General features: G+C 37.5%; 1 protein-coding gene across 2 annotated transcripts in view; it reads right to left on the bottom strand.

Moving 5' to 3' along the window:
- Nucleotides 1-25,488, bottom strand: part of PDGFC (platelet derived growth factor C) — a 120,908-nt gene that overhangs the window by 43,263 nt on the left and 52,157 nt on the right. For both annotated transcript variants that reach the window (XM_080588622.1, XM_080588621.1), the window contains exon 3: nt 7,496-7,691. In XM_080588622.1, the coding sequence (XP_080444748.1) occupies nt 7,496-7,691 (196 nt within the window). The remainder of the gene's footprint in view (nt 1-7,495; nt 7,692-25,488) is intronic.

Raw genomic sequence — 25,488 nt, 5'->3', positions numbered from 1 at the left:
TGCCCACTCGTCAGCAATCACTCTCCTAACACTCATCTGGGCTGTGAAAATAGATTTTAAATTACTTGTGAAATAATAGCCATTATAGGGTCCTGTAGCAATGGCAGATTCTAAAAACGAACACTGGATTTACATTAATGGAGGAAAAATGTGGGTGGGCAAGAATGCCGTGACAGCCCCTAGGTTTGTGCAGCATGTGCTCCTGATCGTGGCATGCCACCTCCACTGTCCTCCCATTCAGGCCAGAGAAGCACCTTTTTCTAATTCCCTTTGTCTTCATGAGCTTTGATTTGCTTAGAGAGTACAGTTTTGCAGCTATAAACCATTGCTGTGGAACCAAATTTAATCTTTCAGAAGCTTAAGAACTGTGTTTTATAGAGCGGTCTCAGTTATAACTGCACTATACTTTGGTCTTCAAGTTTTTAATCTTCTTTTACTGTCTTTGATGTCTGCTTTGTTACATTTAAAAAATTGTTATCACACAAATGGTATCCAGAAAATTTTAATATGCAGTAGAGAACCTAAAAGAATACTTATAATTAGAAGCCAAGTTTGGATTACAAAATCTGGTATTATTTTTGTCTTGTGCCATGAGTTTAATCATGATTCTCTTTCCTTTCTATGAATCCATCTACTTCAAGTGTACCATGGCAATTGCATTGCAGAGTTTCAGCAGGGCAGGAGCTTAGGAAAGGCTTCACTCCACCTTGACCAGTCCAGAGCTTCCACCAACTGCAGCCTCTGCTGGGTATGGTACACACCTCTGCCAGCATCAACTACTGGCAGTAGTTAAACAGCAAAACGGGACCAGCTGAAAGATGAGTTACTGTACAAATGATCACTTAGTAATCAAAGAGACAATTTTACTGGAACCATGGGAAAGGCAAAAGAAAGGCCCTTCTAAAGTAAATAAATAACAGGAACCACAATTGTGTCCAATGAATGCAGAATAAGAAACAATTTTCCTTGTATTTAATTTCTGAAATGTGCCTAATCCAGACATACAGAAACAGATCCATTTACTTCTTTTGATGCAGAAAAACACTCATTTTTTCTTCAAAACATAAGAAACCAGGATGCACAAGTGTATTGGATTCCTCTGCATTCATTAAATTGAAATTATATTGCTACAATTGAACTCATATGAAAGAAATAACCTCTGCAGTTCTGATCTTTTTTCTTTTCATGTAAAAGAACAAGTTTTGGATAAACAAAGAACTCTGGCCCCAAATTAATTTAAGTTCTAAAAAACTTTGATTCCTACAGCCCATTCTCATCCTCCCTTTGAATCAATTCAGCGTTGAAGCCTCTCTTGAAATGGTACCGCTATTCAGTTGTCTTGCATCAAATGGAACAAGCAACTAAAAATCAACAACAAAAAATCAATCACCAGAGAAATTACTCCACCTTGACTCAAGTTTCATGGCATTTTCTACACACTGTTCCTAAAATGCCACCTTCCTGCCAGCTGTAAAACCTTTATGTTGCTACCAAGGACTTCAGCTTAAATCACTTGTTTCATAACAGTTCTTTCCTATCAGTATTTCAATTAATCTAAGGCACTTGAATACTAGAACTCCTCCTGGCCATTTAAATTATATGACCCTGTTTCAGATTTTGAATAAAAGTGATTGACAAGGAATTTATATGTTGGGGGGGGAAAAGGGTAAAAAGAAATTGTGTATTGAAGAATGAGAGCTCATATGCTTTTTTTATAATTTCAGCTATTGAATTGAATTAGTTTGATTAGTTGATGAATAATTGAGTAGTTTCTATCCAAATGGATCTAAATATAGAACACAGCTACAATGAATTTTAACTTTAATATGATTTTACTTTTGCTGAACTTGTTATATAGATAATGATGAAGGAGACATTTAAGTATCACAGATAAGTACAGTCATCTAAGCAGAACCCAGCCCATCTATGTGCACAGAATATCACAAGGACTTGGTGGCTGCAGTTGAACACATTGAAATTCCAAGGCAATAGCGGTAAGAAAAGAGCTTTAAGGACTGATCTTCACGGTAACACATTTGAAGCCTTAGAGATTCTGGGGGGATTCCTCACTGTTTTCTGAATTTTCAAATAGAAGTGGCAGCAGCAATCCCTCCAACCTTGAAATGAGACAGGAAAAAAAAAAGCCCAGCTACTTAGTGACATGGGTCACCATAAACATCTGCACCCATTCCTCTTTAAATACAGTTATTTAAAGGTCTTTGTCCAGTTATTCAATGCCAACTTAAACTTTTTACCTACCAAAGGGATAACTTCACCCTCTGTAATCACTGTCCTTTGAAATAAAAATGTCCGCCAGAGGCATTTAAGACCATCAGACAGCAAGGAGACATCAAATGTTGAGAGGATGCATTTCATTTGGAATCCATGCTTGATAGTTTGTTCTTAGCACATACGTTAATACTGCCTCTACAATGCTCTCAAAGCAAAACCAGATAATATGAGGTTGTTTTTTGTTTGTTTGTTTTGTTTTGTTTTTCCCCCTGCAGGTTCCAGAAGAAAAAGATGCTGGATTTATTCTTTCATGCACGTGCTCTGTTGATGCAGTTAGGTGCTTCCAAGATGTGGGCCAAACAGAAGTGGAACACCAATCATCTTTTTTACTGAATCACATTGGAGCTGCAGCTATGCGTTTGTATTTTACTCTACAGGTTAGATGGAGAGATAATCTTGCAATCACAAGAAAGGAAGCTCCATGTGCTCTAAGTTACTCATTGGGTCTTATATTACACGGAAAGCTCCCTTTAGAAGATTATGTAACAAAATGTTTAGTCTTTTTATTGTGTTTACCATAACTCACCACTGCATAGTATGCATTTGACAAAATTTATGTCAAAAAGACAGCTAAGCAAATTTTTTCCTTCTTCATAGCCACTGACTACGGACAATGTCTTTATGTTTCTTCTAAATACACTTGTTTCAGCCTTGTTAGACTAAGTCAAATCTTCAAAATTTTTAACCCTTATCAACACTTTCCTAACACTACATTCAATAGGAACATACAGGACTGTTAAGCAGTTTGGATGATGGTTTCTGCCAAAGACCTTTGATGTTCCCAGAATGGAAGGGAACAGCTTGGGTGCAGTTCGGTCAAAAGACCTGAAGTGAAGGCAAGCAGCTTACAGAAACGTTATGGAAAAGGGAGGTAGCGAATTTATTGCACATGGCTCTGCATCTTAGAGCATCATCTTAATTAACCTCAGAGGAAGAACATTCCTGGAATTAAGAGTTAAGCATTTAATTTCATGTGAGAGGAGCGCAAGAGCCACAGTACTACTCAAAGATTTTATCCCATGTTACCACTGACAGCTGCCTTCAGGTTTCCTAATTTTCTTCAAGCAAAAGTTCTACATACTGCACATTAACCAGAGAAGTTTGGGGGTTCTTTCAAAACTTTTATAGTTCTCTAAGTGAAGCATTTACCTGCATCAACAGATTCACGTTTGCAGCTGCCAAAAGTCTCAAACAAAAACAAAGAAAAGCCTACAGAACAGACTATAGTTCATACTTGGAGTTATTAAAGGACTGAAGAGACATGGAAATGAATATACCTATCCTAAAATGAAGATGATGTTCAGGTGACATCAAGTATTCAACAGTCTGTCAGTTCCACATTCCACTTGTATATTGTAATCCTTATAATCTTATCTACAGTAATTGCACTTTGAATTTGAGACACATTTCCCTTTTATTAGATATAATAAAAGTCAAACAGACTGAAATCATGTGATAATTAGAAAGAACAGCTGCCACCACCACTGAGATGAACAACCATTGCCATTCTGTGCACAGCAAGGGTGAGTTTGGCGCACGTTACTAATGTAGGCAGGATATTTTTTTCTTTTCTTATTGCAGTTTTGTGATGTAACTCTGCGATGTACAACCCAGTCACAACATCAGACTGCCTGGTAAAGGCAAGCATAGCATACAGTGATAAAAGCTTTGTGATAAACTCCTCTGTGTCAGGAAGGCACAGATACAGCTTTCCTCCATGAAGACCATGTATGTTCTCAGAGACAGAAAGCAACAATTACAGAAACAAGCAACAATTGAGCAAAAAATCAATCCCTCCTGGTCAAGGAGAGTTATGGCACCTCCCCGATGATAGGAGCTGTCAGGCACAGAAGTCTAATGGCCTAATGATTAAAACAGCGTTGAGGGGCTAGCATCATGAAAATAATGAACTGTCACATCAGCAAAAGAAAAGTTGCTTTTCTTCACCAGAAAAGCCGGACATGCAGAATGTAAATCCAGTATGCCTCTGCTAGCTAGAAATTCCGTTATGTAAGGAAAATTTACCAGCAGTTCTATCATCTGAACAACGCTCCATGAAACAGCTAGGAGACTGGGTCCTTCTTTTGTGTTTGCTTCGCTTCGTGGGGAATTGTTTGCTCGTAACTTTTTTCTAAATCAAAGCGTACAAGCTGAAATCAAAGTGCACAAGACTGAAGTGACTGCATTTTGCAGAGATGTATGTACCCGTACCATCAACAAAATAACCTCAATCTATTCAGAAATAAATGCACAGATCTAGTTCCTACATAAAAAATTAAACATGGAGTGGAAAACAGCCATGCAGGATCACTCTGATCCAGATTCAGGAACCTACTTAACGTGGAGGCTACACTGGTACCTTCAAGGTATCTGCAAAGCATTACACTCATTCTAGATGAAAAGACCTCACAGAATAGCTAAAGTGTTGGAATTGACTTTTGAGAAATCCAAATGCAGAGGCCACACCAGTCAGATGTTGGCTTCTAGCCACAGAAACAGACAAAAATTTTGCCAAAGCTTCAGGACGCATCTAGGACATTTCTTATCACTGTTTTCTTGTTATAGAACTATATTAAGCAGTGTTTTATATGGCTAGATGGGCTTTTGTTTTACTTTTCCCCCTATGTATGAGCAATATTGGAATGACTGACATTTAAGAAGCTTTTAATTATCTTAAACAAAAATACTCCAGTGTATTCTCTCAGTGGTCAGATAAACTGACACTACAGAGCCTTACAACCTACAGAGGAGGCTTTTGCATTGCACAGAACATGTGTCCGGAGAAGCAGGTGGAAGAACTGAGAATATGGGACAAGGACCACTGTAGATGACACATCAAGTCCTGTCATACACTTCAGAAGGGGGAGAAAGATAGCCTGTTACAAACTGCAGGATGTTGGAAAGAAAGCCTAGCATTTCTGTGCTGCAGATTTTACCTGGTTTCAGTCATGGGCTAGAACTATAGGATCAGGCCCCTATAAGCTATAGAGTTACACTAGCAATAACACATTAAATGTCGTGCCTTTTTTTTTGTTTGTGTTTTTTTTTTTTTCTTTGACACATAAACTTGGCTTTGGAGAAACCGTTAAGTACTCTGCAGAAACAATACTGATTTGTGCCTTTCAAGAGGGCAGAAACACGGTGGAGTCAAAAATAGCATGGGATGCAGTTAAAAACCCTTAGCTTTTCTACGGAAAGTACTGGAAAGAAGTTAAAATAATTTTGCTAAGAACTACAAGAGCTAAGAAACACAAGACATTACTTATAAGGAGATATTATTGTGATAACTTCATAACTACTACTGATAATGCAGTAACTTAATTGGCTTGTGTAAATTGTTTTACGCAATTAAACTCTTTGCACTTCAGTTATTTCCTCCACTTGTCAATTACTTCTACTCACTTTGCATCAAAAAAAGGTACACTTTCCCTTCCTTTAGTGAGATTGTTACTGAATTTAAACTGCAGGAACCCTACCTGTGTTTTCTCTTTTGGTTAAAAAACAAAACTTTTTTTCCCCCCCAGAAGGTCATATCTTCCAAGGCAAAAAGCACAATATGTCCTCAAAAGTGCGCATACCAGGATTTGCATACATACAACTTCCTGGTATCCACACACATGTATGAGCATGATAAAATTAGAAGGGAAGATTATCAGTGACTTATTACTGTTTTTTTGATTTGACTAGTACTTTTGTATTTGTCACCTTGTTAACTTAAAATAAATGTACTCCCATTAAAATAATATTCAAGTTTAATATTTAAAATATTTTAACTTACCTCACTTTTTTCTTTGCAAGTGGAAGAATGAGTCACCCTACCTGGATTTTCTTTCATTTGCCACTTTACTGTGCCATACGCAAATAAAAGATAAAGCTAAGTTTTCATTAAAAAAAAAAATGTTGTGCAAAGGGATTGCACTCATCTGAGCAAACGTATGCTTATAGTTCTTAGTATTTTATTATGTTTGACATGGCCTTGACAATTATTCCCTTCATTATTATGAAGATGATATCTGTCCATCTGTTGTGAACCTCAGCTTCCAAATTAAGAGTAAGTGCAAAAGTAACCTCTAAGAAATTCAAATTTGTAATCAAACATTGATATGTAATCAATGTTTGTAATCAGACATTGAAAAAAACAAGTGAAGACCAATTAATTAGAAAAACAGAAAGCAAGCATCAAATAAGCACACAGGTACTCAAAATCCAAAATGGAAAAAAAATAGAAAGAACTATTTGGAAAGGAAGGTCTTGTGTGAAATACCTCCCCAGGAACACATCAAAGCAGGATATGCCAAATGACATGTTTTATCTGTTAATTTACTGAAAGAGTTCAGACAATGCACCATTATTCATACATTCGTTTTTTTACGATCTGTTACTACGATGGCAGATAGATATGGGATAAAAGAGATTAGGATCTCTCCCCTTTCACCCACCCACAGGAAGCTCATACAACATCTGCCCCTACTGTCACAAAATACCTACAACGTGATCAATCAGCCAGCTTGGCCGAGAACTACATCCATCCATGTGCCTGTAGTGTCCTGGTTGTTTCTCTCCCAAGCTAAGTAGCCTTCAAATGCTAACCACAGGAAGGAAACACAGATTCGACAGAAACCTGTGCCAGTCATTTAGCAGACAAAATACTTACTGAAGTCATGAAAAAAACAATACCATTGCAGAATATCAAACAATGAACTACTTTAAGTGCTGTTTTTCATAGAAAATTGAGAACTTGACCATTAAAGGCCATTAAAGTATTGTATGGTAGTTTTGTTTGAACAGAGATGCTGTACCTTGCGTCTTGACCTGAATTACAAATCATGTAACGTTGTTTACCCAATTTTTCTCTGTAAAATTAGATACTCATTCCTCTAACATTGCCAGTAGTATTTTCCCAAATGTCAAAACCTTCAACTTAGAGAGAGCGATATTAAACATTCCACATTTCTGGACCATTGTATGTCTGGGGCCCAGATATTGAATGCAGATAGAGGATGGGGGGACTCCAAAGCTTTCAAGCATGAAATGCTTTACTAGCACTGCAAATAAAATCAGAAGCCAATACCTTAAGAGATGCATTTTCATAAATATATTGACATGCAGGTGTCATGTTTTTGCAAAAGCTGAGCAATACCTTTGTTCCATCCCCCACACCTTCCTTCAGCTACTGCATAAGTTTAAGTAAAAGTAAACTTACTTGCAAATGTCATCTTCTGGGTCCTCAAGCCCAAATCTTTCATCAAAAGTAAGCTGTATCCATACGTTTTCATCTACTGCTACTAATCTCCACACTAGTACAGTGTTGCGCGGGTATGTATGTGGAAACTTGGGGCTGTGAATACTTCCATTAGTAGTCACAGTAATTATCTTCTCATGCTGAGGATCCTGCACTCCTACAGTAAAGAGAGAAAACATGCATCAATATTGCATTTCTTCTCCTTTTCCTAAAGTGTCTCTATAACATGCACAGAAAAAGGCCTTTTGTTTTGTTTTCTTCTTCAAAGGAATTCCTGCATGGAAAAATACATATAGTAACAACAGACAGAGATAAATAATATTTTGCCGGCAAAAAGTTATTCAAGCCCAAGCCTCAGCTGATGTTCAGAAAGCAGAACACTAGTTCAAGTGGAGGTAAGAGAAATGTGGCTGTATAGTTCCTTAGACTCCAACACTTGAACCCAAGACTGGAGTCCTACAGAAGCCCAGCAACCCAAGGGACTGCAGCACACAGGCTGCCAATGGCTTCAGGCATTTGTTACTGGAAACTGCAGAGATCACATAAGGTACAGGGAGAGATCTGCTCACACCTCACACCTACCACAGAAGGACTGGTTTCAATTTGTCTCTAGTTAGTGGAGACTCTTATATTTGTTGGGTCTGGTGATAAGGATTTTGATGGCTGCCTCCCTGCTGAGGGCTGTATCAGAACAGTTATCTTGATACAGGAACAAAGCTGGGACATGCTATGAGAAAGTCACCAAGTATACGAAATTACACATTTACTGACAAGCCCCAATAGAGGGCATTCCGCAAAATTCTTCAGCATTGTTAAGACTACAAAACACATGTAGAATTAAATGCCTTATGTGGCAGCAAATAAATTCAAAAGAAATAAGCCAACTACTTTTGATTTTAAAGCACACAGGAACAATGAAACTGCTTTAAAAAAAAATAAATCTCTTCAAGTGATGAATTCACAACTGCGAGTAATTACCAAAAGGAAAGGACTCCTTTGGTGTGCAGTAGCAGGGACTGTCAGGGACACACAACAGCTCTCTTCACAATACCTCAAACAACCTCATTCCCAAGTGCCCAACATTCCCAGGAACTCATACTCAGCAGCTGGAATCAGCTTATGGGGGGGGTTTAGCTGCAAACAGCAGGCATTGACCTAATCTGCATACCTTTCAACATCATGACATGCAATTACAAGATCCCTAATTGACAAAATTTAATGCCATAAGCACATCAAAGCATAAAAAAAAGCTATAACACAAAGCTTCTACTGTATTTAACTTTTTCTTAAAATGTGGATACAGGCAGGTTTGACATTGCAGGCAGTAAATCATAGGAATCATCAGTTACCTAATTAATTTTAGTAACTAAATATGCTTGCAGTTTTATACTGGAAAGTAATTCACATAATTCTCTTTTTGACAATTCATTTTATTCTGCAGTTAGTTACTTCATTGCTGTTTGTTTTATAAGCAGCATTATGATGAAGATACATTTCGAGCTATGTAAGATGTCTATGCTTCAGTCTACAATGAAAACATACACTGCAATTGTTCCTTATTATAGCTACATGTGAAGGCTGACAACTAAATGAATATATTGCAAGAAAAGAAGGCCACAGAAACAGCATTGCAATTTTAAAAGAATTAATCTATACTTAAATGTAATTTAAAGTCTGACAGACTTTTGCCTTCTATTCTGATGGACTCATGCTTTCTACTTGTGGTATGAAAATGGAAATTTTTCTTTTAAGTGGAATTGCTGCTTACATAAACTTGATGGAGTGTGGTTTTGCCAGTATCCACACGCAGTTACACAGAACTGACAGTACAGTCTTGTGTACACATAAGGGAGGACAGCATGCAGTAATAAGAGAAAAGCACAAAGAAAGGAGGCATGAGAGACAAGGTTCCTAATTTAGACACTTCCCTGGGTTTTTGTTAGCTGAGTCACAAGCATTTTTTCTCCAACGTATAGCATGTCAGCTGAGATCTCCACATTAAACACAGCAGCCAACAATAATAAGTGACTTTCCCAGTGACCGGTACACCAGAGTGTTATTTCCAAAGTATGCAGAGGAACACCATTTCACTGATGACACTATATTCAGTGGTTCTTTTTGTCTTTAAAAGCACACGTGGGATTACAAATCACATTATATCTCACAACATGGTGTTTCCTTTTCCACCATCAATACAATGATAACCACAGCACTGCAAGTAGTCCAGGCATATCAAATGAGAAGTCACTAAAAAGGGCAAAAGAACAAAAAGGCATATTGCAATTTAGTGAACAGGACGTGCCTTCATTTGTGAAGGAAAAATGTCTTTTACATACAACGTTGTTCCACAAAAACATCACATTCTCATACACATCACTTGCTCCATTTCAAATATTTGCTCTTGCACAGTGGAATTTCTTCTCTTACAAAAGAATTATTTTGTATGACTACAAAGGCAAGTAATTGCTGTCACTGGAGATTTAAGCTTGCTATTTGTCTTCAGATAAGCTGCAATATTCCTTTTTATCCATTCTACGTAAACAAATTGTACCACCATACCATAAAAAGCTAGACTTCTCCTGAGTTCATGCATGTTCTGAAAATTTCTTTTGAGTAAATTGTGTAAAGAGCACAGCCACCTGAACTCGGCTAAGTTGACACTATAGTGCCTATTTTTGTGTGTGTGCGTGTGTGGAATGGCTTTACAATTACTGCCTTTATTTTTAGGGATAAATCAATCCACCTTACACTTAAAAAGGAATAACAAATTCAGCCAGATTTACAGCAATCGGCTGTGTAACTCCAAAGATATATACATCAGTCCCTGTTGCCATGACCTGTCTGCCTTTCTATTTAGCAACCCCCACCCACAAAAAGAAATATATATATATATATAATTGCACAGACAGCACTGATCAACTCAAAAGCATCTGTCTGGGTGAGCCTAAGGCAGGAGAGGCACCATCCCAGCTTGGGTGCAGCACTATAACATGACGGAAACCAGACAGACAGGGGCTTCAGTGAGAAGCTTCTTCGAGCGATGGGCAACAGAGATCACCTGCAGCAAAAGGTTCTGGAAACGGGGCACACCGGATGGGGAACAAACCCCTAAACCAGCCCTGCGATATGACACGGTTGGACTTATTAGGGAAGGACAGCACACACTTCACAGAGCCTGAAGCTGAAGAATGAGTCGCTGCAGTTGTCTTTGATGTGGTGCAAGATGCTATCACCAGATTTATATATCTATCAATGTAGAGAGCCTGTCCCTGAAAATTACAAGATTCCAGGCATTCTGAATGCACGGCTGTGCATTACCCTTTCACTGCAATGGTAACAGATGAAAACCCACGGTATCACCAAGCAGATCAGCAGATGCCACTGTAAACTGAAATTAAACCCACCGACAAGACAAGCTCATTCCTGCCTACTTCAAAGTAGGCCTCTTTCCCCATGGGCACAATACATTTCACAAAGATCAGCGCTGACACTTCTTAAATATAGCAAATACCTCTTCTCAGTACGTTATAATCACTACATCTTAGCGAGGGTCACAGGTAAAACTTGGACAAACTGAGTGCAGCTCTGGAGAGTGAAGAGGAGCACCAAGGAAGGATCAGAGAAACGGCCTCGGCCCTGGGTGCCGCCACACTGAGGGCAGGTTTGCTGCCGAGGTACTCGGTAATGGTAATAGCAATTTCCAAAGCTTTCTGCCAAACCTCCACTAATTTCAGAAAGCAACTTTTCTGTAAATAGGACAAGATCAGAGTCCTGCTAACCATGGATTATCAATAGATATTTCACTGATTTTATTCAGTAGCCCTTAATTAAGAATAGCAGTTTTTAGGCCTTCAGAAACCACCTTAGACCATATATGGCTATCAATGCTTGAAAAACAATGTAAAACTCAAACAAAGAAAATTCTCAACTCTAAATATTTATGGATTAAGATTAGAACTTTTTCTGCTATACAGTGATGTTGTGGTATGTGAGAGTCCTCTGCCTTAAAATTCAGTAACAAAAGATGACAGTAACTATTTGTTCATTACCACAGAACTACAAAAAGGATGCATTTTTTATTATTTGAAAGGATTTCCTGCAACAATCCCATAACTTTTTTTTTTTTAAACAACACATTATGTACAGAAACAGACTTTGTAGAAGAAATCCTTTGAAATGTAACATAACATGCTCTTTTTTCCTTTTTACCAAACTTTGAAAAAGCAGCAAGCCTACTTTCAAAAGTAATAAGTAAATGAATACAGGAATACCTCTCCTCTTTCTATCCTCTGTCTCTGGTTCAGTTGCCTCCAGGCATTTCATAGCTATTATCTGAATGCAGCAGTCGAAATGAAATTTAACTCTTTTGCCAGGTACAAAGGAAAAACTGGAAAATGATCTGTTACTGGCAGAAAATTGAAGACAAATATCTCAGCTCAATATTGTTCAATGTGTAAGATAGGTATCAGGGTAAAACCACCCAAAATCATAAGGGTGTTTCTATGAAAGGAGCTGTGGAGACCTCCAGTCCAAGCTCCTGGCTGGGTTACAACTCCTGCTCGCACCACAGCAGGTCACTCAACTGAGGGTTAGCATTTTTTAGCCAACACCCAAAAACTTCCATGGATGGAAACTCCACAGTTCCTTTGGATAACCTGCTCCAGTGCCATACTATACCACACTTACTTCCAGGGTAAGATGCTTTCCTGATGTCCAATCTGAACCTCTCAACTTGCAATTTTGAGTTTTTTTTCTCTTGGAGGAGCAAGTTGTTTTGTTTTTCTGCTCACTGTGGCCCACAAGAAGAATTTAACTTGGTCATGGCTTGTAACCGCTCTTCAGGCAACTGTAGGCCTGCTATCAGACTGCCACTACGCCTTTTCTTCCCCACCTAAACAAGCCCAGCTTCTTCACCCTCCTCCACTCACTGCCAGCTGCCATTAGTCCTGAGCCTCAGAGCCTGACAGCCCAGCCGGTTTTCAGGCTACCCAGCAAGCAGTCAGCTCTCCCAAACCAGCATGCCTCAAGTACCACAAGAAATGCTTTTGAAGCACATAGGGTTTGTTTTCATTATCACCTTTTCAAGTAGCGAGCAAAGAAAACTTCACACAGGCTTGTTGTATCTCCTAAGATAGCTTTCTTAAGTAGTATGGTTTGTGGCTTCTCTGGGTTAAATCTCCAAGACACATCAAGCCTTTGGTGGAGTTTCCATTCGGAGTTGTTTCGATGCTTTGATATAGCACCTATTTGAAATGCTGATGTGATTCTTCAGCTATTACTAAAAAGTAACCACAGAGAGAAGTGTACAAACCAGTAACACAATATACACGTATGAGCTGTCAACTGTCACTTGATAAATTCACCTTCTGACTAGAAATCTTTTAATTTAAACAAGTACTTGCCACTGAAATTAAGCAAATTTAACAAACTTATAAAGTTTTATATAGATGTAAAGTAACAAATTGGAAACATAGGGAAAATATTACACCTTGTTCAGATTACTCCTCCCTCTGACACATACTTACACATGTGAAAAGGCATGTAAAAAAATTCAGCTCACACAACTCTAGATGAACATATACAGAATTGTATTTGTTTTTACTATCATTTTTAAATCCTACAATTTATCCTATTTCTTTTTTCTTTCAGTTATCATTTTGAGTTCAGACTTTTACTGTTACCTGAGGCACTGAATAACATATGATTTATCTGCTGGCTAGTCTTTCTCCTTCAGCTAAGCAAAGGACATTATGTGAAGGGGTACGCACAGACAAGATGAGCAGAGAAGAGCAGCAGAACTGATCTTCAGGAAGCCAGGGTTTTGGAAGCTGGCCAATGAAGGAAGGACAAAAGGAAGGGTAAGAAAGCGCGGCGGGCAGACATCACTGGAGAGCTGAGCATGGAAATGTAGTAACAGATGTAGTGAAGTTTCCAAACAGCTGCATGACTTAATGTCTTGCAGAAGATAACCATGACTAGTCATACACTAACAAATCTTCTTTGATTCCAAATTGCATCAAGAAACAAAAATGAGTTTATACTTTATTTTACAAGTTTATAACCTTCAAGTATTCTGCCAGCCCTCTGCCTAGTGCTCTGGCTTCTGCGCAAAGATGAGGATGGCAATTAAACAGTTTTTTGTGTGTGTTTTTTTGTTTGGTTGGTTGCTTTTTGGTTGTTTTCTTCATCCTGTGCATGGCAAATCTTTTCAAAAATAAAAGAAACCTTTATTAAGATCTTTTTTCAGACCAATCTCTTTTGGAATGCAATCTTGGTTCTGAAATTCTCAATACCTTTTAAAACTAGATAAATACTGTATTTTAGCCAAGATAAAGAATTCCTTTTGCTGAATGTCAGATGAGGTAACTTTCTGGTGTTATCACATGCTCTAAGATCTAATTACTCTGGAGTGTTTCAATAAGCACTTTATTCCAACGTCCACAGGTAAAGTCTTGGCTTCACTGGAATCAATATTCAAGCTGGCTTGAATATGAAAGGCATTCCATCTCTATTAAATACCTAATGCTGTTGGAATAGTTACTTTATAATAGACTGATAATAATATCATCTGCTTTTTTCAGTCATGGGCCAACAGTTATCCTGAAATAAATATGAATATGCAAAAGACCAACAATCCTCTAACAAACAGGATTCCAGTCAAGGACTGCACCCTAGTGCCATCCTCTTCCATTAAACTACAGAGCTGCTACCTTGAGTGACCCAAATCTTCTCAGACAGATAAAGCTGCAATTAAGGACAGAAAATTTTGCACTCTTTCCTTTACCCAAAACCCTTTAGATAGTTAGTGAATTAAACCAGAATCATGACTTGTGCTGGAGATGGAAATGAAGAGGAAAGTATTTCCAACACGAAGTTTTGTGAGGACTACACTACAGCTAATTCCAGGAAGAACACAAATATTCTTGAGTGCACTGCTATTCCAAAATGCACACTACAACTGTCCAACCTAAGATCTAAAAAGATATTGATAATTGTAAGAACGTACATATTTAAAAGACTACAGACCGGGTATAAAAGAGTCCACTTGACAAATGCAGATGGAATAAAACACTAAGAAGTGACTGATTCCACATCTGTACTTTTTAAGCAAAAAGAAAGCATATTAGACTATCAATAGAAGCACAAACTTCAGCAATATCTTTATGCTGTTTCTTCTGAAGATTATTCCATTAGTCTATATGGTTTAGATAACAGCTAGGCATGTAACTCATCTATATGTCATTACTGAATTAGACTCAGTAGAAGAATTATTCAAAGTTCATCAGTCAAGGTGAAGGAGATAGAAATAAAAGTACTTCTTGTATGCACAGCAAACGAACGGTTGTTTATATCCTTATTTTTCTTTTCTTTTAATGCTTTGCAATTCATTTGTATTGTTGTGATGACAAAAAAAGCCATAATAATCTGTAACTACTTTTTTTTTTTTTTTTTTTTAATTCCTAGAGGAGGAGGGGGGTGAGAAGGGGAGGGAAAAGAGAAAAAAAAGGGAAAAGAGGAAAAAACACCATTCTGAGTGAGTCACTCCCCTTATCCTCTCAAGGACTAGCAGATAGTAAACAGCTTCATGATCAATAGTGTCAAGGGCAGACAGCAGATACAATCAACCTAAATACCTGACCTTCATCCATCAACAGTGTGAGGTCATCACCACTTCCTCATCTTCCCACAACAAAACCTCTTCCACTTCCTGAATTTCTTATAATAAAACCTTTCTTAACATTCTTCTTTTCTTCTATATTCCAGAGAATCAACGCGCTATGTAATATTTTAGATGTTTTCAAAATCAGTTTCACAATTTTCTCTTTCACTGAGAAATAGGGAAGTTTTACATATTCTGCACTTCAGACCCTCTATATAAAATGACATGAACAGATGCTGAAAGCTGTCTGACAAAGTTGAAACAAAGCCTAACAGTATACATTTTCCAGGTATCTTAGGAAAATCGAAACAGCAAGACGTTAAGTATTATTTAATAATAAGCAGGTAAAATTAGTAGTCTCTGATGATAGTGAAGCTCAGAAAGGGAGGAACTTGTGAAAGCTACATACCCAAGTGTTAACAAACACTAACAGTCTGGGACAAGGGGAACTGCGAGTCTCCTTGAAAAAGTACAACTTACTATACATGGAAAAAGTTGTCAATAATAGAGAAATGCTGTAAGGGTTAATGCTGAAAGAGAGCAGAAAGCAAGAACAAACAGTAAACCAGAAAAGAGTTGTCCACCTGGACATACCTACACCTACTAAGAAATAACAAAGTTATTTATTTACTCCAAAGGAAAAAAAAAATCTTAAATGTTTGGGAAATTTGTGTAGAAAGGCTAGTGAATATTTTCGAATATGTAATCTTTCCAATTGTTCTGCTACTCAAAACAGTTACCTTTTTCAAAGCTTGACTAAATCAGTTTCCTGTAGGAAAAAAAAAAAAAGGCAAACTAAATTCTTAATTAAACACAAAGAAAACAACAAAAATGACTACTCAAATAGTATCTATGGCAACAACAGAGACTCAAGTGAATGTGAACAACATCGCATATAAATGCTCAAACCCGACATTTTGAATTTGTTTTCGATTTTATTAAGACAGAACTTAAAAACTACACCCAAAATTAGCTTTGTTAGTACTGGAGACCACACACATGCACACACGGTATCAGTCTGTCTTGAAAAACTGTACAGTCTGAGCAAGGTAGAAACAAACAAGGGAACAAGCAGCATTACCCCAGATTGCTAAATTGTGCATGACACAGGAGAGGTTACAAGTCCAAAAAGATAACTTCAACAAAACCACAAAATGAATCTGGATCTCTTTTAATCTCAGTTAGAAGCATTAGTTTCAATGCCAGCTCTTAAACCCTTGTATCTCATTTTCTAGTACTAGATATGGCTGCCAGTATGCTTTTAAATTCATGTGATTCATGTCCTTTACAAAAAATTCCTCAATCTGACCCAGTTGAATCTTGATCTCAAGTCAGACTTTGTTGAAAAGCAAGGCTTAATTTTATTATGCCCCTTTTCTTTATGGTTCCTTCAGTTTATATTGTGCAGCACTTGTTAAGAGTAGATACTAGTAAACATTTGGGAAAAAGATTATCCATGGTCCATGTGGAATTCAGCCTGAATAAATAGACTCCATGGATATGGTATGTGTTAACTAGCTACATCTCATTTTAGGTTTTATTCAGAGTGAAAAAATATATAAACCTGTCTTTAACAGGTTTCAGGAGGTTAAAAAATAAAATAAAAATAGTACCCTAATATTCAGAAATACCAGTCCTGAAATGTGTTGCTTTGCTTTTTCCATTATTTTGGTATTTGTGTGGATTTTGCTTTTAATTCTCCCACAGTACAGCACTATAATGATAGTGATTCAAGTATTTATAAAGATCACCAATCATATTTCAATTTCTGAAAATAAACTGTTCTTCAAAAAACAGTTCTGAGAAATACTACTGCTCAACTATTGGAAAATATAACTCTCATGGACGGTAAACATTTTTAGTCAGAAAATTACAGTGATGAAATTCTGTAAGAGGAGACAAAAGAAAACCAAAGATCTAAGGGTTTTTTGTACACTGCAATTGAAATGTGACTACAGCACATCTAGAGCTAGTTCTAACTACATAGCAAGACTAACCAACTATAAGTGAATCCAATGTGACATTCAGTTCGCTGTTAAAAATGCAGAGGGTCCTAAGCAAACTTACCAAGTTTGTGCCAAAATTTTTGTACAGAAATAACATTGCTACTGGAAACTCTACAAGCCAGATTAAAGCTGCCCAAGGCTTGCACTGTATGTACAGAAAACATACCTCGGGCATATCCCTATGTCAGAAAGGCAAGAGAAACAAAGAAAGTACTATAACAAATTTATTTGGGATCTATTTAGGTTATTTTCGGAACTGGACTACACCGTAGTCTCAACCACAGAAATACAAACCATTACATCTTTAATATCTATTAAAGTAAAAAAGATTTTAGCTGTTACTAACCTGCTAAAACAAAATTTTTGGAAGACCATAATGCCTTCATCTCATTACAATTTGATTCCTACGAGACAATTTGGAAGAAAGTAGTTATGCAATATAAATACCATCTACAGGAATGTCTATAATGCAACTGTTACTGAACTGGAAGAAATTTAAGCAGAAAGAACTCAGCTTCAGTGAGCACGACCATAAAGGTGTCCGCGAGCAGCCACAAAGACCATTATCTCATGGCACAGGTAAAGCAGTAGACTATTTTAAGCAAAACCACTTCCAAATGACCCTTTTGCTAATCTAGTATAGCAGGTGTTCTCGAGGAGGACTAACAGCAGGGTGCCGAGGACCATCACAGTTGCAACTTATTTCCCTAAGAAGATTATACGCACTGCTGTATGGAAATCATCGGTATACTAAGTCAGGCTTTAGTCCCCGGAGTGACCATAGTTCAACATATTTCACATTTAACTTCTTTATTTATTGACATACAATTTGTTATTTCCCATTTCACACAAGAAACTCAAACTTTTATCAATGGATCATCTAACATTACTCTCTGCCTACCTTTAATATCCGAAATCTTCCAGAATACTTACATGGGATAATCTGAAAAAGTTGCACAATTGTACAAATGAAAAGTGCGACTTGGAACTCTCAAGTCACTCCAATATCCCTAGTTCAGGATAACTTTCCAATTTTTCAGCCTCTTTAAAATTACACAAGGGAACTATTTTGTTTGCAGTAAGGGACTTGGCAATGCTGTACAGAGATCGCTTCTTTTAACGTAATTTGATCGTTCACAGCATCATATCAAAAGCTACTGTTAAGTTTGAAACCCAGTGCAATCTCCAGGGATGCCACTTTCCACAAGAGTCTTTCAGCTTCAGTACTGCTCAGAATCATGTCTAAGCAACCTATGGATATTCAGTCAGATGTGTCACTTTACCTTTTTTCTTATCATGATGCTAAAGCATTATACCAGTTTTCAGCTTTCTTTAACTTCTTTGGAAAATGCACATGGGTATGGTGGGGATGAGGGCTGGGGAAATCAAGGTTTAAAATGCATTTTACCTAATTCCCCTGCAATTCTACAGAACAAGCAAAGGGTATAAAATGAAAACAGACCCCTTGTCTTAGTGGTGTGGCTTCATGACTCGCTTGAGTGGCCTAAGGGAACATGTCCACCGATAAATAAGAGATGCTTCTCTGACGACTTACACTATGTCAGCTGTGTATTAAGTCAAGATATTTGATGAAAACCATTTCACAGTCCCATCACATGCTTTTCAGATTGGGTTTTGGATGCCTGGTATGGTTGAGTCAATATCCTTGCTTGAACTCCTTGAGGTTGAAGGTGGAACTATTAATTTCACAGGCATAGAGCTGCATTTCCTAACTGTAGTTTTAACAAGCTGAATTCAAAGTTCACATCATATTGCATGCATCTCAAGCTAAGGAGGAAATTAAATCCCAGGACTCTATTTGTTAAAACAAGTAAAAGTGATTTTGCCTACTCACACTTGGAATCACTGTAAAGTGACTTAAGTTTCAAACCCCATGCTGTAATTATAAGAGAACTATGTACTTTAAGATAGAAGAAAGCTGTTATAATTTCAATGGATTGAAATTGTGCCTTATAGAAAGGCACTGCATTTTTCCAGTGCATAGCAGCAGGTTGCCATGCAGAAGAGAACAGCTTTTATAAATAACATCTTGATGCACATTTCATTTATAACGTTATGCCTAAGAATTCTAATGTGTTCCCAACACAAGGTATTTATCAACGATGCCAGTAGATGAAGCTGGTGATTCAATTGCAAAACAAGATAGGAACATCAGGCCCTCAAGCTTATGCTCTCACGTAAATTAGAACAAACAAAACAATACATACAGAGTCTAACCCAGCACCAAAATTAATGGGCTGTTTGAATCACTTGGTGATAAACAGTCTACAATAGCTAAGCGTGTGGATCTGAAGCACACGTGGCTGAAGAAAAAATATATTTCATATCTAAAAAGTTCACCTCTGCAGAATTTCAGCAATACCGACATCTACAAGCTTTGATGTTCTATAATTTTGCTTACTTAGCCTACCATAGAACTGCATAAAGAATTATATATACACACAATGTTTAAGATGAATCTGAAATTTGTTAATTCAACATTTATTGAAATTTCCAGCCAAGTCAATCTTTTCTCCTTATTCCTAAAACACATTAACTGAAGTCTATTTTATGAAAATCTTGCACAATAGAGAGTCCAAAGTGCTATAGCAGCTGTTTGAAACTGAAGGCTTTAAGCTAAGATTTTAATATGCCATAGGTAAAGTATTATCTGCACATCAAAGCCTCACTGCTGTAAAGAAATATGAAGTGCTGGATGCCAAATGTTGACTGTCTCCACTCTGAAGCTGAATGAGAGCAAAGATTCCTGAATGGAAAAAAAAAATCAACTGAGAACCTGGCTTTTAAAAAATAATATATAGATTACTAACACTTTAGAAGTATTTCAAACAACTAAGTACGGTGAAGAGTTGGTCTGCTGCAAAAGCAGAAAAGTTAAACAATGCTCTTCATAAACCTGTCTTGATAACTGGAGATTTTACTGTTTGAAGGCTCCTGCCTCGTTGACCTGGCTTCAGGGAAGTGATTTGATTTGCCTCTTGCTGGTTGCAATTTAAGTTAGCACAACTCACTCGCACAGTGACAGAATGATGCAGTTAGCTTCTGACAACTCTCTGTGAGAAGAGTATTTTAAAACATTGGCACTACATGTAATTTTCCTGAAGATGATCACTAAACAAACAAACAAAACCCAACCAAACAAAACAAAAATTCAAGCAAGGTTCAGAGGCAATTATTAAATCTAGAACTGTCTTTCGTTCACCTCACTTAGGTGTAGGTCTTCAGCAAGCCTAAGGGCATAAGAAGGCGAAGAGCAGAAAGAGGAGGAGGATTGGTATGTTCTGGTATTACCTATTTACATAAGACTAAATGCGTCTACACACTGTACACTCTTTCTGGCTCAGGTGCTGCTATTTATCCTGCCACTGTGGTCCTTGTCTGTGGCCAGGGTAGTGCAACTGATGTACTGCAAAGTCCGTCTCAACATGATCAACCCTGTTATCCAGCACATTACCAGCTATGTACTACTACTACCTGTTACATGCTTAACGACTAAGCTCAAACAAAAGAAACAAGACAAACCACGGAAAACACCAACTTATCAATGTCATTTTTGAGAGTATAATACTCAACGCTCTGGTCTCTCAGTAAGGCCCTGCATGCCTAAACAAGTGTTCAGACGACGAAGTCAGCTACTGAAAAAAGTATAAGCTCCAATATATATTCAAATATTATACAAGTATTACACTGCACAAGTCCCATATTACTGAAATGGTTCTTTTCACTATGTCATAGACCCTTTGCACTGAGAAAAGTTTCAAATGAGCCTTTGAGTTGAGACATCATTGTTAAAAGAAGAAAATCTGAAACATAACAGATGAAAATAAATCTTGCTTTAAAACAGGACTTCTTTTAACCCTACTGAATACAGACTTGCTAACAGAAACGCTTTCCTTCATATGTTACTAACTTTAAGACTCTGGTTTCAACTCTCATTTCCACCAAAACCTTATTTCAGGGAGAACCTGAACTATCTACCTGTTAAAGATAATTAGACTAACTATGGACTGCATCCTGCAGTAATATACACATGTAGATTGGAAGAACTTATTTATTTACAGATTTCAATAACAATTTAAAGTGGGAAAAAATCCCTATATACAGAACTTTCACCTAAATTATTTAAACATTCTTGAATGAAGAACATGAGGCATACCAAGTTGACTGCTGCAAAGAGAAACCACGTGCATTTATATATGGGAATTGACTGAAAAATGATGAAAAATACTTAGGCTCTTCAATCAATTAATATCTGTTGCATTCAGCAGAAGTAGCTCTGTGATCTGTAAAGTCTTCTCAGGTTTTATTCTATGACCAACCAAGAAAACATTTCTAGGAATAGGATCTCATCCTAATCTTTTCCATGTTTATGGACTGACTAATTATTGCTAAGTGCTCTTCTGGGAGTAATATCAAATCTACTTGTAAGATCCAGGGAGTTCACAGCACAAATGAGAAAGTAATTAAGAAGAACACCAGCACCACATTATCATCTCATTCTGAAACTGGCCAGATCTGATGAAGCAGCCTGATCTGACCAGGGTCTGGGCTAGCACTCTGGCTAGCGTTTTGGTCAGTATCTTTCTTTTCATACCACGGTATAAAGAAATTTCTTTAAACTTGCTGGTCAAAACAGTAAGCAGGACGTGCAGTTTACAGTGGTGTTGGCTCTCAAGCAAAGAGCAAATCAGCTCTTCTGGTGCACCGTTTTCCTCAGCCACATCCTGACTACCTACTGTATTAAGAGGATGCTACTTAACTGGGAGATAACAGATAGAGGAACAAAGGTATATTAGGACATTTCAGACATTTAGCGTATTGATAGGATTTCCTCTGGGAGACTTTCCACAAGGACTGAAAGTTTCCACAAGGGTCTGCATTTGCACTTTGTCCAGCGTTGCTTATTATCCTTACTACTTCTAGGGACTAATCTAGGAAAATATTAGGCAAAAGCCCAATTGAAACAAAGTAACCTTTGTAAAGTAAAAATAGTATAGATTAATAAAGGGGCTGGAAGCACAGCTCCTTTCTTTACTTTGGCAGCTTTTCACTTACAGCTCCCTCCAACCCCCAACAGTCGGAAAATCGGTTTTCATTCCGTTTGCTAGTACATCCTGCAGACGACAGTAAACCTGCTTTATCCATTTACAAAATCACTTGCTTTCCTTGCAATCGCTGATAAAATTCAAACTGGTAACAAAAACACTCGCTCACTCTCAGGCACGCACCATTCCCCCAGCCCCCTATGCCCTGCTATGGGACCAGAGCATCACTGGGGATGCAAAACTGGACACCCCCTCACAGCTCAGCCCCGAGTCTTTACTTGTTTCCAGAATCAAAGGCATTCAGTTCCAACCATTCGGATTTCCTACTCTTGTAACTCCCTCCCTGGTACTTCTCCTGGAAAATGATGTACACAAGCGTCGAGCCATATCAATACTTATCAGCACTTTCCAATTACATAGCCCAGGGACTTGTTAAATGCATCTTTTACAGCTTCAGTATTTACAGTTACTGTAAGAAGCGGAGAGAAAAACCTGCTTCCTTACTTCTGTTGTAAATTTCATTTTAATAATATTTATTCAAATTCTGGTTTTGAGCCAAAACAATTGTCTCTCCATGTTAAAAGGCAGAATGTCTCTAAACCTTCTATTCTAACTCCTGTGTAAATATAAATGAAAAAAAAAAAAAAACAACTAATGACAAATACGTGCTATGTCTATCTACTCACAGAGATAAATCCTGAAAGCTGATGAGAGCCATCCCCTTTTGCAACACAGCACGTAATTATCTTTTCACCAGGCTCATATTACCAACCAGTCTGGGCTAGAAGACCGACCTTACATTGTTAACATAAATTCAGTTGTAATAATGGTGTAAGATTTCGTTGTCTTAAGTCAAATCACAATGTTAATCTAAAACTTTTAATGACCTCCAGATCTAAAGAACACACATTAAACTGCTCCTCTATGTGTATTAAACAGGTCGGCATTAAAGTCGAGATTTTACTATTATCTTACCATCAGAACACCAGAAATTCAACATGTTTTTAACTTGTTATTTATTATTAAAAAAAAAAAAAGTAACCTGAGACTTTTTTCACTATTAATACCTGAAAGTTTAAGAGAGCCGCAGTCATCTGATGACACAACCTACTGGAACCCTTCTCATCTGCTCCTGCCCTCTTTTATTCCATTTACATTACAGCTGGTAATGTGGAAGAAATCCAGATGTTATTTAAAACAGCTGCAAATGTACTTCTATCTAAGCCTCCAGTGCTTTTACTCATACACAGAAAATGCTTATACTGTCATTGTCTATGAAAGCAGTGCACCAAAAAAGAAAATAGTCAGCTGCTATGCCTTATTAACAGCAGCCAAAAGGAACCCTCAGCCAAACTAAGATCTTGACCTAAACTTGGGTACCAGTTGGTTATCCAGTTATTCATTTAATGAAAAATTGTATTATTTTGTGCATCACTTCAGGGTTTTTTTTTCCTGTGAATTTCCATTTTTCACTGTATTTGACTTTTTCATTTTGATCCATGCACAACAGCACTACATAAGATTTGATCAACCTTTCTCTTCCGAGCCTCTTCAAAGTCCTATCTAAATCTGCCATCCTAGTCCGTAAATGAAAATGAAAGCCTGTTTTTTCTCCCATTCCATTGCCTCAACACAAAATCATGTTGTTTCCAGTCACAATACGCTTTTTAGATAGATTAAGTGGAAATCCTGACTGGTCAAAGTAGAAAAAAAAAAAACAAAACAATAAATGAAACTTGAGCATTAATATGTGCACAAAATAAAACCATATTAAGAACAATTTATACAGAAAGTTCATGTTGTTGGTTTTGCTTTGTTTTTTAGTACCATGCTAATATCAGATTTGTGAAATAGAATAAGAAGTATCAAGTATCAGTGTTTGCATAAATAAATAGCATTTGACCAACACTGAATTACGAAGTGAACCAATGACAGATTAAGGTATGATCCTGTTAAACCTGCCATATTTGACAGTTTACATCTGGATGGTAAAAAATGATTCCAATTCTTTATGCCCGAACACACACACACACCAAATGTGAAGCAATACTTAACTGCCACAGTTCTATTGCTATGAAAGACTATAGGGAAAAAAATATATATATATCCACTTGTTATTAAGCAATTTCATCTTGAATGGCACTATGGAGTTTGCCAAATTTTAATTACTAGTCATCATACTTGTTCCCAAGACTGGTGTCTTTGCAAAGAAGGGAGGGGAAGCCACCAGTAAAGATCTGCCATTTACGATGCAGAACCCAGTCAATGCTTTTGGCCAAATTAAGATACATTCTCTATGTCCATATATACACACACATGCACATACATGAAGTATCCTACACGTGACTCTAAGTAACCCTATTTCTGAGGGCATCTGTGAGGACACACCGTGCCCCAGGAGGGCACCCTGCTCTGCCTAACCTGTGGAGGACGGCCTGCCCCAGGCCACCCACACCGAGGAGGAATTTGGAGGCAGACCCCATTGCGTGGGCTCTCCGCAGTGCTGCTGCCCAGCTCTGTATCTCCCTTTCCTGTTTTCCACTGCGGGGTGCTCTCACAGCATTTTTGTGTAAATAAGCAGCTGAGTGCAGTCTGACGGAGTGAATAATAAAGGTACTAGCATGAACATTCACTACAAGGCATAAATTTCAGTACATTTGTTGTTTTCCACTTACAGGGACAAATTTAAAACTTTCCACAGAAAGCACAGAAAATCCCAGATATTCTCATTTCAGTATAGAGGTCAAAGGCCACTTCTCTTTCACCAACTTATGCAAGCAAAGGGAGAGTTGTACTGTCCTACCTTCTGCAGAATAACCCCATTTGCTAAAATAATAAATAAAAAGCCAACACTAAGTTGCTTTCCATTCTTTTAGCAGATTAATTTAAACTACTTTCATCTCTACAGAAAGATAAAAATCTAGACAACAGCAGAATATAGATCAAAACACCTTTACCCATCATAAACAACTCCAAATTATGGCTCACAAAACAATAACACTCCAAAGTTTATTCACTATGTCTTTGCTTCAGAAAGATTTTTTTTTAGACATTTCTTCTACAAGCTCACCTTCTCTCCTCCTTCTGCATAACTACAAGACAAGTCTAAAAACACAGAGGAACAAAAAAGCTCCCGAGAGCTGCAGTAATATTGGCATAATCATATCAGGGTAGACTATAACTCACCTGCACAGGTGCTTACAATGTTTGAGTATTTTGCCA

This window comes from Anser brachyrhynchus (assembly GCF_964034855.1).
Source record: "Anser brachyrhynchus genome assembly, chromosome: 4".
Classification (NCBI taxonomy): domain Eukaryota; kingdom Metazoa; phylum Chordata; class Aves; order Anseriformes; family Anatidae; genus Anser; species Anser brachyrhynchus.
The sequence above is the reverse complement of the archived record's forward strand: the minus strand, read 5'-3'. Positions and strand labels throughout refer to the sequence as shown.